The sequence below is a fragment of the Carcharhinus amblyrhynchos genome, chromosome 25 (assembly GCF_965287045.1).
Source record: "Carcharhinus amblyrhynchos chromosome 25, sCarAmb.v2.hapA, whole genome shotgun sequence".
NCBI lineage: Eukaryota > Metazoa > Chordata > Chondrichthyes > Carcharhiniformes > Carcharhinidae > Carcharhinus > Carcharhinus amblyrhynchos.
In genome coordinates, this window is record NC_137348.1 from 44428359 (window position 1) to 44444891 (window position 16533).

Sequence of the window (16533 nt, forward strand, 5' to 3'; positions counted from 1 at the left end):
TTGTGAGTTTTGAAGGTGCTGTCAAAGGCTACCAGGATACATTGAGCATGGTTTAGAAAGAATAAAGCTTTCTCTACATTGTCTCCATCAAGCATTCCCAGGACACTACAGCACAAGGTTAGATACAGAGTAAAGCTCCTTCTACACTGTTCCCATCAAGCACTCGCAGGACAGGTACAGCACAGTGAAGTTTAGGGAGGGAATTCCAGAGCTTAGAACACAGCAAGCTCGAGGTTCATCTACCGATATAGAGAAATTAAACAAGGATGCTGAAGAGTACAGGATTGGGTCAGTACAAATAATTTGGAGGTTTGGAGGCTGGGAGGAGATTAGAGATAAGGAGGGGTGAGACCAGGGAGTGATTTTAAAACAATGATGAGAATTTTTGTTTGTAGCTCATTTGGGAATCATGTAGTTCAGCAAATACAGGGGTGATGGATGAATCAGACGTAGGGCTAGTTAAGATATGGACAGAATGCTAGGTGTCAACAGAGTACATGTGGAACTTGACATTGTATTTATGAAGAACGTGACCGAGGGGCAGCTTGTAAACAATGACCATGATTGGGGAGTGAGGGACAAGTGGTGCCAAGCTTCGATCCATGGGGGACAACACCAGAGGAGCAGGAAGAGAAGATTTTGCAAGCGTCCGTTGAGATGGGAACCAGGTGAGAGCAGTCCCATCCAGCTGGGTGACTGGAGAAGGGTTGGAGGACGATATGTAGCCAACAGTACCAAAGACAGCAGACAGCTGGAGAATGATGAAGACGGGAAGTTTACTTTTGTCACAGTCACATTAGATATCATTTGTGATTTGCATGAGATGTGTTTCAGTTTTGTGGAAGGGGTGAAAATCTGACTGGAGAGATTCAAACATGGAGTTCCAGGAAAGATGGGAACAGACTTGGGAGACAATAACAATTTAACAATTTTGTTTAGGAAAGAGAGGTTGTGGGTGGGTAGTTTGCAAGGACGGAGTGAACAAACCAAACAAAAAAAGTGAATAAACAGCCAATGACTTTGTTTTGCAGCCCATGCAAACACAGCAGATATTCGAGTACCTGAAACCAACTACAACGAATATGCTTTGATACTCTATAGCAGAATGACACATCTAAACCAGACAAAGTCATTGGGTCTGTATGGTAAGTGATTCTACATCAGCTCTTTCACACACCACTTTCTAACATTGATTTCTGGAGCTTGAACTGAATGCTCTTTTCACAGGAAGGACACGGAAGCTCAGAAACGAAATCAAAGAAAAGTTCAAACAATTTGCATTGAAACATGGTCTTCCAGAAGACAAGATTTTATTTCTGCCTGAACGAGGTAAGCACATTATAAGCTCTTGAGTACATTATGAACCTGCAACTCATTCCCAGCTATACACCATCCGAGAGTAAATACCCTGAGTCTTTTGCTTCGATTCTGGCAACCTAAACATTCATTCCCTCTGCCACCAATGCACAGTGGCAGCAGTGTGTACCCTCTACATCAGGGGTCTCCACATGTCTCAGTATGAGGGCCACATTGTTTATTTTACACATTTTCGCAGGCCAAAGAAAAAAATGGTTCTAAAGTTAGGGGGTTACTTTTATAATAGTTATTTTTCTAAAAAAGGTGCCAAAACATTTTAAATTCATTGTGATTGGTGACTGTGTTACAGCAGCACACAGCAATTGGCTGCAGCAGATGTCAATCACAATGTGGGTGTTGCCCTGAGCACATCGCTCTCTGATTGGTCTGAATTACCGCCCTCATTGTTCCCGCTCATTTCAGACAGATGGAGCATCCGATTGGATAAAACAGCTGTCACTCAGTCAATGCAGAGCAACAATTGGATAACAAATGTCTCAATTGCTGATTCGTTTAATGAATTGTCAGTCACAGGACGGCAGCTGTGATTGGACAATAGGCCAGTAAAGAGGGCGGGGATTCCCATGGGTCCATCAGACACTGCACGGAATGGCAGCATATGTCCGGCAAGTGGCTTCCATCCCCGCGTCTGGATCCTGAGTGAACTGCGGGGTTCCGGATGTAGGAATGTTTTCAGCAATCCCGTCCCGCCCCACTGGCTGTGGGCCAGGTGTAGCACGCTGCAGAGTGTGACCCGTGGGCCGTAGTTTGGAGAATCCTGCTCTACATGATGCACTGCAGGAACTCAACAAGATTCCTTTGATAACACCTTTAAAACTCATGGCCTCTACACCTAGGAGAACAAGGGCAGCAGATAACTGGGAACACCACCACCCACAAGTTCCCCACCAAGGCACTCACCATCCTGACTTGGACAAATTTCATCACCGTCCTATCATTGTCGCTGGGTCAAAATCCTGAACCTCCCTCCCTAACAGCACTGCGGCTGTTAGACCACAGGGACTGCAGTGTTTCAAGAAGGCGACTTACACTCACCTTCTCCAGGGCAACCAGGAATGGGTAACAAATGCAGGCTTATCTAGCGATATAATCATCCCATCAGAGATTGTACCATACACTTATCTTGACAGTTTATTATGCTGCTCTTCCACAAACATTTATGAAATTTCAGTTTCAAACATAGAAAGAAAAAAGGAAAGGCGATTGAAAGGGTACAGAGGAGATTTACAAGGATGTTGCCTGGACTGGGAGGCATGCCTTATGAAGTTAGGTTGAGGAAGCTGGGACTCTTTTCCCTGGAGAGATGAAGGTTGAGAGGCGACCTGATAGAAGTTTATAAAATTTTGAGAGGAATAGATAGGGTGGATTCTCAGAGGCTATTTCCCCGGGTTGAAATGGTCGCTACGAGAGGACACAGATTTAAGGTGCGGGGAGGCAAGTACAGAAGTGATGTTAGGGGTAAGTTTTTCACTCAGAGGGTGGTGAGTGAATGGAATCGGCTGCCGTCAGTGGTGGTGGAGGCGAACTCGCTGGGGTCTTTTAAAAGACTTCTGGATGAGTATATGGGGTTTAATGAGATTGGGGGTTATAGATAGGTCTATAGATTGGTAGGTGTTGATGTGTTCGGCGCAACTTGTGGGCTGAAGGGCCTGTTTGTGCTGTAGTGTTCTTTGTTCTATGTTCTATGAAAGAAAAGAAGTTAGAGAGACATAAATAAGAAGGGAAAAGTCAGAGAGAAGTGAAAACAATTGAAATCAGCTCATGTGTTTCTGAGATGCTTTGGAATCATTGAAGTCTGAGTGTTATATTGTAGTTTGGATGAGGAGGTTCGTTCAGGGCCTTTTATCATCCCTGGATTTGAGTGATCATTATGAAATGCTGCTGATATTGGATTGTGTTTGTAGTCATGCTCCTAACAATTTGTCTATTCTAACAGGAGCGTGTCTTCCATGGGAACCCACCCCAGGCACACCTGTCCAGGTGAGTCAATCTTCCATTCACTTTCTAATTATTAGGTCATGATGACGGAGGGTGCTACAAGTTGACTATCCCAGAGTTCAGTGCACGGTAGATTTTACTGTGTGGGGTGTTCAAGGAATTAGTCATGGGAGTTGTACTGATTGAGAAGGCTGGAGCTGTGACTGGAGATGTAAAAAAGACGTTTGATCAGGATGCTGTGGTTAATGCTGTGTATTTGGACTTTGAAAGGGAATTTGACAAAGTACCACACTGCAGCAATTAATTTAACCTCAGCTTTTAGAAACGACGGTATAGGAAGAATTTAACAGTCCCTCACCAGAGCGTGGATTCATTAAGGAAAACCAGCATGGATTTATTTAATTAACTTGATGAAGATTTTTGATGAGGTACCAAAGGATGGATGAGGATAATGTGATGGGAGTGGGGCATTGGGGCTTCCAAAAAGTCTGATGAAGTTTCACATAATAGAATTTCCAGCAAAGTTGAAGCCCATGGCATAAAAGGGACAGTATGGATATGAAGATGGCTAAAGAATAGGAAAAAGAGAGTAATGGTGAAGGGTTGTTGTTCAGACTGGATGAAAGTATACAAGGCAATTCCAAGGATCAGTACAAGGGCCATTACTTTCATGATGTATATTAATGGTGTAGACTTGGGTCTACAGAGAAAACGTTCAAAATTCGCAGAGAACAGAAAACTTTGAAATTTTGTGAACATTGAGGAGGATAGTGATGGGCTTCAAGAAGATATAGACAGGCTGGTGGAACGGGCAGACAAGTGATGGTGAAGTGCAAATGATAGATTTTGGTCGGAAGAATGAGGAGAAGGAACAAACCAAACAAGGATGAATAAAACAAGGGCACAATTTTAAATGTGGTGCAAGATTAGAGGGAGCTGGTAGCATATGGTGAAGGTAAGGGGGAAGGTTGAGAAAGTGGTGAAGAAGGTATCAAGGATCCTGGATTTGAAGCATTGAGAACAAAATCCAGGAAATGATGAACTTTATAAAAATCTGATCTGACTGAAATTTTGGGCAAAATTTAGGACAACCCTCTGCAACTTCATGATGGTGGGGAAGAGTTGGAGAAATAGGTGGAATGCCCCAGCTTTGACTCTCAGAGAAGTTCCACATTTAGAGAGGAGCAGGAAGGACCCATCCTGGGAAATCCATCTGCATACACCAGGATGTTTATTAAAGCTCATTAAACACCAACTGAGAGCATCTATACTTCAGTCCACAGGAATTTAATTGTGATCCACCAGTTGGAAGTTAGTAGGCTGAGGGATTTGAGGTTGTTTTCGTTAGAAAGAAGGTGGCTACGAGGGGACCTTATTGAAACATATAAGATGATTAGAGGTTTAGATAGGGTGGACAGTGATAGCCTTTTTCCTCGGATGGAGAAAGCTAGCACAAGGGGGCATGGCTTTAAACTAAGGGGTGGTAGTTATAGGACGGATGTCAGGGGTAGGTTCTTTACCCAGAGGGTGGTGAGGGATTGGAATGCCCTGCCTGCTGCAGTTGTAAATGCGCCTAGTTTGGGGGCGTTTAAGAGATCCGTGGATAGGTTTATGGATGGAAAGGGTTTGGTTTAGGTTAGAGGGTCATTGTTTTTTAACTGGTCGGCGCAACATCGTGGGCCGAAGGGCCTGTTCTGCGCTGTAATGTTCTATGTTCTATGTTTCCCTTTCCTTTTACACCGTTACTGAAATACATTGAGTGTCTCCTGCACAAGCTGTGCCAACACTGGCCAACGGGGAGGGGATCGATGGAGGCAGGACTAAGGGGGCCAGGGGTGAAATATTGTCTGGGGGAAGCTATAACAAACTGCCCAAAGAATAAGGCACACTGTCGGGGGCGTGTTTAAGTGACTGTCCTGGGAATGAGGCCACAATCTCCAGGCGATATCGGAGGACTGTACATGGTACACAAATTCTGGCCCTGGTCATGGGTGGAAAGAGGCCTCACTGGATAGTTTTGGTCACGCACAGTGTGTAGGGCATGGTCAGTCTACTAGGACATTTGGCCCTGGGGGTTTGATGCATGGTATTGGGAGATAGAGGAAACAGTAGTGGAAGCACTGGGATCTGGTAAGTTGGCCATTGTAAAGTCATGGGGGCATTGGATGGTCTCTGTGTTTGGGGTGGAGGTCTTGGAAACAAAGGATGCAAGTGGCCTCAAGAAGGGGAAGGACCATATTGAGAAAGGACATGGGAACATCAACATTGTAGAGAATGGGGGTGAACACGAATATCAACATGAATAATGTGATGGCATCAAATGTAATGGCTGGAGGCTGAATGGCAACAGGAGGGATGGGAATTAGGAAGCAGTGATTGTGAGGGGCCTCAATACAGCCTTTTTTCAAATATGGGCAGAAGAGGTGAATGCTCGGGGTCAGGTGAGAGTGCCTGCCCTTGACATCAAGGCAGCATTTTGGAGGGAGGGAGTGCAGAGAAGATTCACCAGGCTGATTCTGGAGCTGATGGGGTTAGCTTATGAGGAGAGATTGAGTAGATTGGGCCTGTACTCGTTGCAGTTTAGAAGGCTGAGGGGAGATCTTATAGAGACATATAAGATAATGAAGGGGCTAGATAGGGTAGAAGCAGAGAGATTCTTTCCACTTTGAACTAGGGAGGCACAGCCTCAAAATAAGGGAGAGTCAATTTAGAACAGAGTTGAGGAGGAACTTCTTCTCCCAGAGGGTAGTGAATCTTTGGAATTCTCTGCCCATTGAAGCAGTGGAGGTGACCTCGTTAAATGTTAAAGTCACAGGTTTCTGACCAATAAGGGGATTAAGGGTTATGAGGATCAGGCGGGTAAATGGAACTGAACCACTATCAGATCAGCCATGATTTTATTGAATGGCGGGGCAGGCTCGAGGGGCTAGTTGGCCTACTCCTGCTCCTATTTCTTATGTTCTTATAAGGAACAGGCACTAAGGGCTGTATGTACACAAATATTCAAAAGTAGCAGGACAATGCTGTTAAAAATGCATGTGGGATTGTTTTATTTCATTAATAGAGGACTAACGAAGAAAATCAGGAATAGTGGAGTGAGATGAACTGAGTGGGGTATCCCAGGGACCAGTGCTGTAAAAACCCATTTAACTGAACACATCACATTGTTTGGTTGTATTTGAATATGTTTGTTTCAGACATTCCTTCATTTCAATATTACTACAGTGAATAATGGAGGGGCATGTGATGTGTTGTTTCTGTATGATGTGGGAGCTGGTGGACCCCAGGGTCCTTCCCAGTGACCATGTCTGCAGTAAGTGCAGGTTGCTGGAGGAGCTCCAGCTCAAGGTAGATGAGCTGGCCTCTGAGCTACAGACACTGAGGCTCATCAGGGGGAGAGAGGGTGCCATTGTCAATGGGGTGCAAGTGACATCCACCCCCCCTAGACTGGCTAACTCTAAGGGTCAGGAACAAGAGGGGGCTGCTGAGCGGAGGAAGGAGGGTGGGGAGCGGAGGAAGGAGGGTGGGGAGTGGAGGAAGGAGGGTGGAGGGCGGAGGAAGGAGGGTGGGGAGCGGAGGAAGGAGGGTGGGGACCGGATGCCTCAGCCTCTCAATCTGCATAACAGGTTTGAGGTTCTTGCTTCCAGTCTGGACGAGAACGAGGGAGGTGAGGTTGGTGAGCAAACTGCACACAGTACAGTGATGCAGACGCAGGACATAGGCAAAGAGAAGGTGAAAAGGAACGTAGTAGTAATTGGGGATAGTGGGGTTAAGGGTATTGACACTGTCCTTTGTCACAATGACAAAGTGCACAGAAGGGTGTGTTGTCTGCCTGGTGCTCGGGTCCGGGATGTCGCATCTGGGCTGCAGAGGAACCTGGAGTGGGAGGGTGAGAATCCAGTCGTTGTGATACATGTGGGTGCCGGCGACGTAGGCAAAATGCAAACTGAAGATCTGGGGAGGGAGTATGAAAAGCTGGGAATGGAATTGAAAAGTAGAACCGACAAGGTGGTTATCTCTGGGCTACTGCCTGAACCGAGTGCAGACAGGCGTAAGGTTGATAAGATTAAGGAAGTGATTGGGTGGCTCAGGGATTGGTGTGGGAGGAATGGGTTTGAATTTATGGGGCATTGGCACCAGTATTGGGGTAGGTGGGACCTGTTTGGGTGGGATGGGGTTGGTCTGAACCGTGCTGGGACCAGAGTTCTGGCGAATCGTGTAAATAGGACTGTAGACAGGGCTTTAAACTAATTAGGGGGGGAGGGTGTGAGGGTAGGTGACATTACGGGGTCTAAAGTTAAGGAGAGGGTACAGGTAAGGGAAGAGGCCGAGGATGTCCCAATAATAAAGGGAGTAGGGGGCGTCAGTATGGTTGGTGGCATTCTGGCAAATAGGGTCCAGGTGAAGGCTGGGATGAAGGCACTTTATCTGAATGCACGAAGCATTAGGAATAAAGTGGATGAGCTGATGGCGCAGATCGGCACAAATGGATATGATCTGGTGGCCATTACAGAGACGTGGCTGCAAGGTGACAGGGACTGGGGGCTGAATGTCCAGGGGTATCAAGTGTTTAGGAAGGATAGGCGGGAGGAAAAAGGGGGGGGCATAGCTCTGCTGATTAAGGATAGCATCAGGGTGGTAGCAAGGGATGATATAGGAACCAAAGAGCAGAAAGTGGAATCGTTGTGGGTGGAGATTAGGAACAGCAAAGGGAGGAAGACGCTGGTGGGTGTCGTCTATAGGCCCCCGAATAATGATCTGGAGGTGGGGCGGGCTGTTAACGCACAAATAAATGCGGTGTGCAGGAATGGAACGGCGATAATTATGGGGGATTTCAATCTACATATTGATTGGTCGACCCATGCTGGACGCGGTGGACTCGAGGAGGAGTTCTTGGAATGCTGCCGGGATAGTTTCCTTGAACAGTGTGTGTTGGAGCCGACGAGGGAGCGAGCTATCTTGGATCTGGTGCTATGTAATGAGGCGGGTAGAATTAGGGACCTTGTGGTGAAGGATCCTCTTGGGGAGAGTGATCATTGTACAGTGGAGTTTCTGGTGCAGATGGAGGAGGAGAAAGTGGGTTCCCGGACACGCGTCCTTTGTTTGAACAGAGGGGAGTACGGTAGGTTGAGAGAAGAATTGGCGAATGTGGACTGGGGGAGCGCGTTGCAAGGTAGGTCTGCTGAGGAGCATTGGAGGATCTTTAAAGAGATCTTTCTTGGTGCTCAGCAGAAATTTATTCCGATGGTTAAAAAGGACCGTAGGAGGAGAGGTAATAAGCTGTGGATAACGAAGGAGGTGAAGGAAAGTGTTAAATTAAAAGCGGAGGCGTTTAGAGTAGCTAAGAGTAGTGGGCGGGAAGAAGATTGGGAGAGGTTTAAATATCAACAAAGATTGACAAAGAAGTTGATAAAGAAGGGTAGGAGAAACTATGAAGCTGGGCTAGCGCTTAATATAAAAAAGGATAGCATGAGTTTTTATAAATAGATAAAAAGGAAGAGGCTGGCTAGGGTGAACGTTGGACCCTTAGAGGATGAGAGGGGGGAATTAGTGGTAGGGGATGGGGAAATGACTGAGGTCTTGAATAACTTTTTTGTTTCGGTCTTCACGGAGGAGGGCATGAATAATTTGCCGGGTGTTAGCGATGGAAAGGTGGTAGGACTGGAGGGTCTTAATGACATTATTGTTACTAGAGAGGCGGGGCTCGACAGACTGGAGGGACTGATTGTGGACAAGTCCCCAGGACCGGATGGAATGCATCCGAGGGTTCTGAAAGAAATGGCGGAGGTGATAGTGGATGCCTTGGTGGTTATTTTCCAAACATCGCTGGATTCCAGGGAAGTGCCGGAAGATTGGAAAACGGATAATGTTACGCTGTTGTTTAAGAAGGGTGGCAGGCAAAAGGCAGGGAATTATAGGCCGGTTAGTTTAACGTCTGTTGTAGGTAAAATGTTAGAATCTGTCATCAAGGAGGAAATAGCAAGGCATCTTGAGGGGAATTGCTTGATAGAGCAGACGCAGCACGGTTTCGTTAAGGGGAAGTCGTGTCTGACAAATTTATTGGAGTTCTATGAGGATGTGTCTAGGGCAGTGGATAGAGGAGAGCCGGTGGATGTGGTCTTTCTTGATTTTCAGAAGGCGTTTGACAAGGTACCTCACAAGAGGTTATTGCAGAAGGTAAGGGGGCATGGAGTTGGGGGTAGGGTGTTAGCGCGGATAGAGGATTGGTTGTCAAATAGGGGGCAGAGAGTGGGGGTTAATGGGTGCTATTTGGATTGGCGGTTGGTGACTAGTGGAGTGCCCCAGGGGTCGGTGCTGGGGCCTCAGCTATTTACCATTTATATAGATGATCTGGAGGAGGGAACCGAGTGTATGGTGTCGAAATTTGCTGATGACACCAAGATTGGTGGAATGGCAAATTGCGCGGAGGGTGTGGAGAGTCTGCAGAAGGATCTAGATAGGCTGGGCGAATGGGCCAGGAACTGGCAAATGGAATTTAATGTTCGCAAGTGCGAGGTGGTCCACTTTGGTAGGAATAATGGTAGGAAGGACTATTACTTACGTGGCGAAAAACTGCAGCAGGCGACGGTGCAGAGGGACCTCGGGGTCCTTGTGCATGAGTCACAAAAACCCAGCCTGCAGGTGCAGCAGGTGGTCAGGAAGGCGAATGGGATGCTGGCCTTCATAGCGAGGGGGATTGAATATAAAAGTAGGGAGGTCTTGCTGCAGCTGTATAGGGCATTGGTGAGGCTGCAGCTGGAGTACTGTGTGCAGTTTTGGTTGCCGCACTTACGCAAGGATATTTTGGCCTTGGAGGGAGTGCAGAGGAGGTTTACTAGGCTGACACCGGAGTTGAGGGGGTTGAACTATGAGGAGAGGCTGAATAAACTAGGCTTGTACTCGTTAGAGTTTAGAAGAATGAGGGGAGATCTCATTGAGACGTATAAGATGATGAATGGGATGGATAGGATAGAGGTGGAGAGACTCTTCCTGCTCAGGAAGGACAGTAGGACTAGGGGGCACAGCCTCAAGATAAAGGGGGGGCGGTTTAGAACGGAGTTGAGGAGGAACTTCTTCACTCAAAGGGTGGTGAATCTCTGGAACTCTCTGCCCGTTGAAGTGGTGGAGGTTGCCTCGCTAAATATTTTTAAGACGCGGGTTGATGGGTTTTTGATAAGAGAGGGGATTAAGGGTTATGGGGAGAGGGCGGGAATGTGGAACTGAGCCACGACAGATCAGCCATGATCTTATTGAATGGCGGGGCAGGCTCGAAGGGCTAGATGGCCTACTCCTGCTCCTATTTCTTATGTTCTTATATGTTCAATTGTCTGAAATAAATTCTAACAAAGTTTGTATGAAGTTTGTCTTCTGCTCTGATTAGATGTACAGCTGTTTTTTATTACCAGATTGCATATTATGTAACTGAATCCTAAAGTTCTGTGAGCTTAAACTGGACAAAACATTCTTCACGTTTCTGATCACGATATGATTTCTGATATGTTTACTCCAACTCTCTGTCTGTACAAGGCTCATGCCTGGAGAGCACCAGGAGAAGAGGAGAAAGGATCTGCCTTTGGACAACTCATGAACAGAACACGTGCAGGTGGGAACAGCATGGAATACAGTACTGAATACAACAATGGGTACAAGACTAGTGATATTATTGTGCGCAGAACGGGATACAGTCGAGTATAATAATGAGTATAAGACTGGTGATATTACAGTGAACAGAATGGGATACAGCACTCAGTGAAATATTTTATACAACACTGTGAAAGTAACTGTGAGGACTTCCAGCTTATTCTGTGTAAGGTTTGGAATCTTTAGTAACCCGATCTGTGTTTTGAGGTTTTATGTATCTATTGATAAATTAATCTTGTAACTTTCTTTTATCTGAAGATTTCTGCCACCTGAAACCTGATGCTGGTCCCTGTTTTGGTTTAAGGTTGAGATTTTATTACAACCACACCTCGATGACCTGTGAGAGGTTTAATTATGGCAGTTGTCTTGGAAACGGGAACAATTTTAAATCTGAACGGGAATGTTTGCAGACCTGCAGGCCTGGGGGTCAGAAAACGGATGAATTTTCCCATACTTCTTCAAAGTGTCAGTTCTGGTGGGAATCCCACCACCGGCAGTAAAATGAATATTGAACCTCTTTAGCAATTTCTCTTTCCCATGTGATTGACGCTGTACTCGGGGCAGCTTGGTTCTGATTCACTCGCCCTGGGAAAGTTAGATTTGCAAGCAGTGGGGCGCTCCTTTTAAATGCCTCCCCAACAACATCCCCCCAACACTTGTTCCAAGTCTAGTCAGGGGGAAGCCAGCACAAGATTTTTGGAGAGAGCACTCATCGATGATATGGTAACGTAATAAAATAACACCTCAGGCTTTCCACAATTCTTTTCTTGTTGCACTCATTTTCCAATTCCCACCAAATTTTCCACTGCAGTCGGTGTTCCCTCTGATTGCTAATCAAAGTTTATTTATTAGTGACACAAGTAGGTTTACATTAACACTGCAATGTAGTTACTGTGAACATCCCCACATTTCAGCGCCTGTTTGGGTACACAGAGAGAATTTTGCATGGACAATGCACCTAACCAGCACATCTTTCAGACTGTGGGAGGAAACTGGAGCACCCGGAGGAACCCACGCAGACACGGGGAGAACATGCAAACCCCACACAAACAGTGACCCAAGCCAGGAATCAGACCTGATCCCTGGCGCTGTGAGGCAGCAGTGTTAACCACTGTGCCACCATGCCACCCATATGATGAGGGCTCACAACCACACGCCCCAAACTCAAACAGAGAGTTTTCATCTCCTCGTTTCAACAGTGAATGTACATTCCAGGCAACATTCTGGTAAATCTTTTCTGCACCATTTCCGATGCAACAACATCCTTCTGGTAGTGTGACAGAATTGTACACAACACTCCAAATGCGGCCTAACTGTGTGAATAAAACAGCATGAAAAGTAATTTAAAATCTCCAAAGCTAGAGTTTTGGGTGATTCCGCTGTATTTTAACTAAAAATGGAAACAGCCTCAAATACAGAACCAGACAATGGTACAATCGCACAGCACACAATGACATGTCAAACAGGAGAAAATGTTATGGTGGAAATCAGCATTTACCACTTTTTGGTGAATCCATGTCAATCTTAAAACGAGGACTATAGTATGCCAGTCTGTGTATATCTCTCTGCATACACCAATCTATGTGCTCTCAGTCAGGGTATACCAACGTGTACACGTTCTTGGGTGCAGTATTTCTCAGAGCAGATCTGTTACAAGTTAATGGATTGGGTGACTGCTCCAAACAATTGAAAAAGATGCACAATACTAATGCTGGTTGGATGGGGGAGATTATATTTTCCTCCAAGTTCTGCCCTGATGCTCCCAATGGGCATTGTAATGTTTTTAATAATGATACTAGCCACTCATATGAGATTGTGTAGACACATTGATTTATTTATACAAGATGTTTAGGAATATATTTACAAGGATATGTCTTAAATGCACACCACTCGCAGATGTGTGTGTGTGTGTGTGTGTGTGCGTGTGTGTGTGCGTGTGCGCTCTGCTCACAAGCAGTAAAACTAAAACTTGATTACATGGCACACTTCCTTTCTAGTGAACATCATTCTCAATCACTTGAAGTCATATTAGAACAGCTATGATTATCTTGTACTCAGTTAGTCTTTCTGTGTCTTGATGGAAAATTTCAGAAGGCTATTCTACAATAGAGGTTTCACAGCCTAGTCTAATTGTGTCTTTAATCAATGTTGTAGATTCTCAGCCTGCCCGCTACCTCTGCCTCAATGATTGTCTTTCTAATACAGCTTTGCTTCTCTCTTAAAGCTGCCTGTAGACTGCCGATAGAAGCTGGCCCATGCAAATCCATAGTTGATCTCTGGGCATTTGACTCGGTTATTGGTAAATGTGTTCCCTTCAAGTACGGTGGGTGTCAAGGAAACGACAACAAGTTCCACACCCGGAAAGAGTGTGAGGAATACTGTGATGTCGTTCCGGAAGGTACTGCACATGTTTCTTTAAATCTGTATCCCAGTTGAATCATGTTATGTTTCAGCTAACTCCATCTCCCTGGTCACTTCCATTTCATGGGGTTGAAACAGTAGAATTCACAGTCACCAATCAAATTCTGCTGATAGCTTTCGTCAGATAGTCCGAACACAGGTGTCCAAGGGAAGAAATACAGGCAAAAACCTGAAGCTTTGCACATTTGATGGGATGGAGGCTAAATATTGTTAAAAGGACAGAACAATCCTGAGAGTTAAAGGCAAGATGTGGAGATGCTGGTGTTGGACTGGGGTAAACACTGTAAGAAGTCTGACAACACCAGGTTTAAGTCCAACCAATTTATTTGATAGTAAACACTATCAAACACTATCAAATAAATTGGTTGGACTTAAACCTGGTGTTGTCAGACTTCTTACTGAGTTAAGGGCAAGGACAAGAGAGAAAGAAATTGCTTGATCCTGCATGTATTGTTACACCTGAGGCACTAACCTGTGACGGACTATGAGCTAACTGTTCCTACTCCCTTTTCCAGGAGAGGATGAGCTTCTGGTTGTTCAAAAGAAATAAAAGAAGAAAAAGTTGAAAGCAACAACGGAAATTAAAGAGATGACTTAAGACGATCCATCAGACACATCGCGTGAGCCTGATCCTAATGTCAGAAGGGAGAGAGTTTACACATGTTCAGGCTCAATATTGTGATGGTGCTATCAAACATATTGACCAATAAAATTACTTAATCAAATCAATCATTTGCCTCGAGTGTCTAGAATTGTTAAATATACAATGTTGTAACCCGCCAGGCTGTTAGTGGGAGATTCAGTGATAGTAATGCCATTGAATCATCACAACCATCTTCCTTTGTGCCAGGTACTGCTCCAACCAGTTTGCCCCGATTCCCACTGGGCTTCATCTTTGCTGGGGCTCCTTGATGGTACACACTTGATCAAACGCTGTTTTGATGTCAATGGCAGTCACACTTACCTCACCTCTGTTTGAACCAAGGCTGAATGAGATCTGGAGCTGAATAACCCTGTCAAACCCAAACTGAGCCCTTGAGCAGTCTGTGCACGCGTACAGCAAGACCTAGACCAGATTTGTCCAATCTTATCGCTCAGGAGGTCACATTTGCAAATTTTTCTCACTCAAGGGGCTGATGAGCAAATTTTGTAAAGATAAGGATTGGCACAGCAATAATCTGAATTCCAAAAAAATTGGGGTTTTAAGGAAAGAAACGATTGCTGAGCGAAGTCTAGTATGATCCCCTTCCTGGTTGGATTGCAGTGTTTGTAGTGATTGGTTTGTCAACATACTGTATCAAAAAGCCCTCCTGGACACATCAAACAAATTTCTCTCCATCCGAGCCCCTGGCTGTAAAAGACTCCCAGTTAATACGGGGGGAAGTTAAAGTCACCGACCAAAAATCCCCTCCTTTTCTCACACCTCTTCAGTATCTGATTACACATCTGCTCCCCTGTCTCCTGTGGGATGTTCAGAGGTCTATAATACACTCCCAACATTGTGATTTCACCCTTCCTGTTCCTGAGCTCCACCCACAATGCCTCACTGCAAGATTCCTCCAATGTCTCCTGCTAAAACATAGCTGTGATCTGCTCCTTAATCAGCAAAGCAACTACCTCCCCCGTCCCGTCCCGTCAAAAACAACGATATCCTGGCATGTTAAGGTGCCAGTCCTGTCCCTCAACCACGTCTTCATAATTGCAATTACATGATAATTTCAGGCAGTAATCCTGGCTCTCAGTTCATCTGTTTTACTGGTTATTCTTCTTGCACTGAAGCAAATGATGCACTCTAAACCTGTCCCACTGAGCCCCGTGGCTTCCCTCTGCCTGCTCTTACTCTGCGCTGTTTATCTCAGTTTCACTTTGTTCCCCAGCCCCGACAAAACCTTTGAGGAATACAATGAAAGTAGAAAGGAACTTAAATGAGGAATTAGGAGGGCTAAAAGGGGCCATGACATGTCTTTAGCAAACAGGATTAAGGAGAATCCCAAGCTTTTTATGCATATATTAGGAGCAAGAGGGTAGCAAGAGAAAATTTAGGCTTACTCAAGATCAATGGAGGGAAATTAGCGTGGAGCCACAGTAAGTAGGTGAAATCCTTAATGAGTACTTTGTATCGTAATTCACCAAGGAGAAGGACACGCTGGATAGGCGTGTGAATGCTTTAGAGAATGTCAATAAATCTAAGGAGGAAGTGTTGGGTGTCCCAAATTGCAGTAATGTGGACAAATCCCAGAATAGAGACCTATAGCTTATGGTGTTCAACAGGAATCAGTGCTGGGACCTCTGTTGCTTGTAGTATATATAAATGATCTGGAGGAAAATGTGGGTGGTTTGATTCAGAAGTGTTGTAGGTAAAATACAGTAGTTTTTATTTCAAAGCTCTGGCGTTTATTCAAGAGGTTTGGGAGAAACAGGGACTAGCAGACTTCTCCTAGAACACAAACACAAGTGGGCATTTATACATTATGGGTCTTAATGTCACTCACGATACAAATCCTCAATTCCGGCCAGAACTTCGGGTTTTCCTTCCTTGGTCGTGATTCAGCTCCAGATTTAATCAGGAATCACAATTCTGCAGTCATGACACAGTCTTCAATCTGGTTACGATACAAAATCCTTCTGCAGCAGTACCGGCATCCCTATCTTTGAAGTTACTTGTGCGATCGTGGCTGTCCCAGCAGGACTCTTCCTGTTAAAAGCTGGTATCGTGATCTGCCATCTGTGTAACGATGTCCAACTAACACAAATACGTAAGATTTGCAAAGTCTACAAAATAACAGCCGCATTAAACTATCTGTCTTTATAAAAATGAGAGTTAAAGCATGTAACATGAACAAATAACTTATATTAATGCCAGGAGCAGTATAAGTTTGAGAAGATCAGTCATGATGAAGGGTTATGTTTGTGACATAGTCTAGGTACATAATCCATTAACTCTTTCCCTTCTTCAGGTACAAAATGCATCCACCCTTTCCCTACTTCAATAAGGTTTTGGATGGCATGAAGATTGGCGGAGTTGCTGATAGTGCCAGGGATTGTCAGGGGCAACAGAGTCATAAAGTAAGGAGGCTTACAACATGGAAACTGGTCCTTCAACCCAACTTGTCTGTGCTGTCCCTTTTTTTAACAACTAAGGTAGTCCCAGTTGCC

General features: G+C 45.1%; 1 protein-coding gene across 1 annotated transcript; it reads left to right on the plus strand.

The window, feature by feature from the left end:
* The first annotated feature begins 475 nt into the window (after window positions 1-475).
* LOC145358132 (protein AMBP-like) lies at window positions 476-13927 on the plus strand. The gene is made up of 8 exons (XM_080211811.1): window positions 476-668; window positions 1032-1145; window positions 1228-1329; window positions 3314-3357; window positions 10843-10918; window positions 11215-11382; window positions 13181-13354; window positions 13893-13927. The coding sequence occupies exons 1-8, from the start codon at window positions 476-478 to the stop codon at window positions 13925-13927; spliced, it is 906 nt and encodes a 301-aa protein (XP_080067937.1).
* The last annotated feature ends 2606 nt before the right edge of the window (window positions 13928-16533 follow it).

Coding starts and splice junctions, on each gene's coding strand:
- LOC145358132 (XM_080211811.1), top strand. CDS start 476: ATGCTAGGTGTCAACAGAGTACATGTGGAACTTGACATTGTATTTATG. Junction 669..1,031: donor TCCGTTGAGATGGGAACCAG/GTGAGAGCAGTC, acceptor TTTGTTTTGCAG/CCCATGCAAACACAGCAGAT. Junction 10,919..11,214: donor CATGAACAGAACACGTGCAG/GTGGGAACAGCA, acceptor TTTTATCTGAAG/ATTTCTGCCACCTGAAACCT.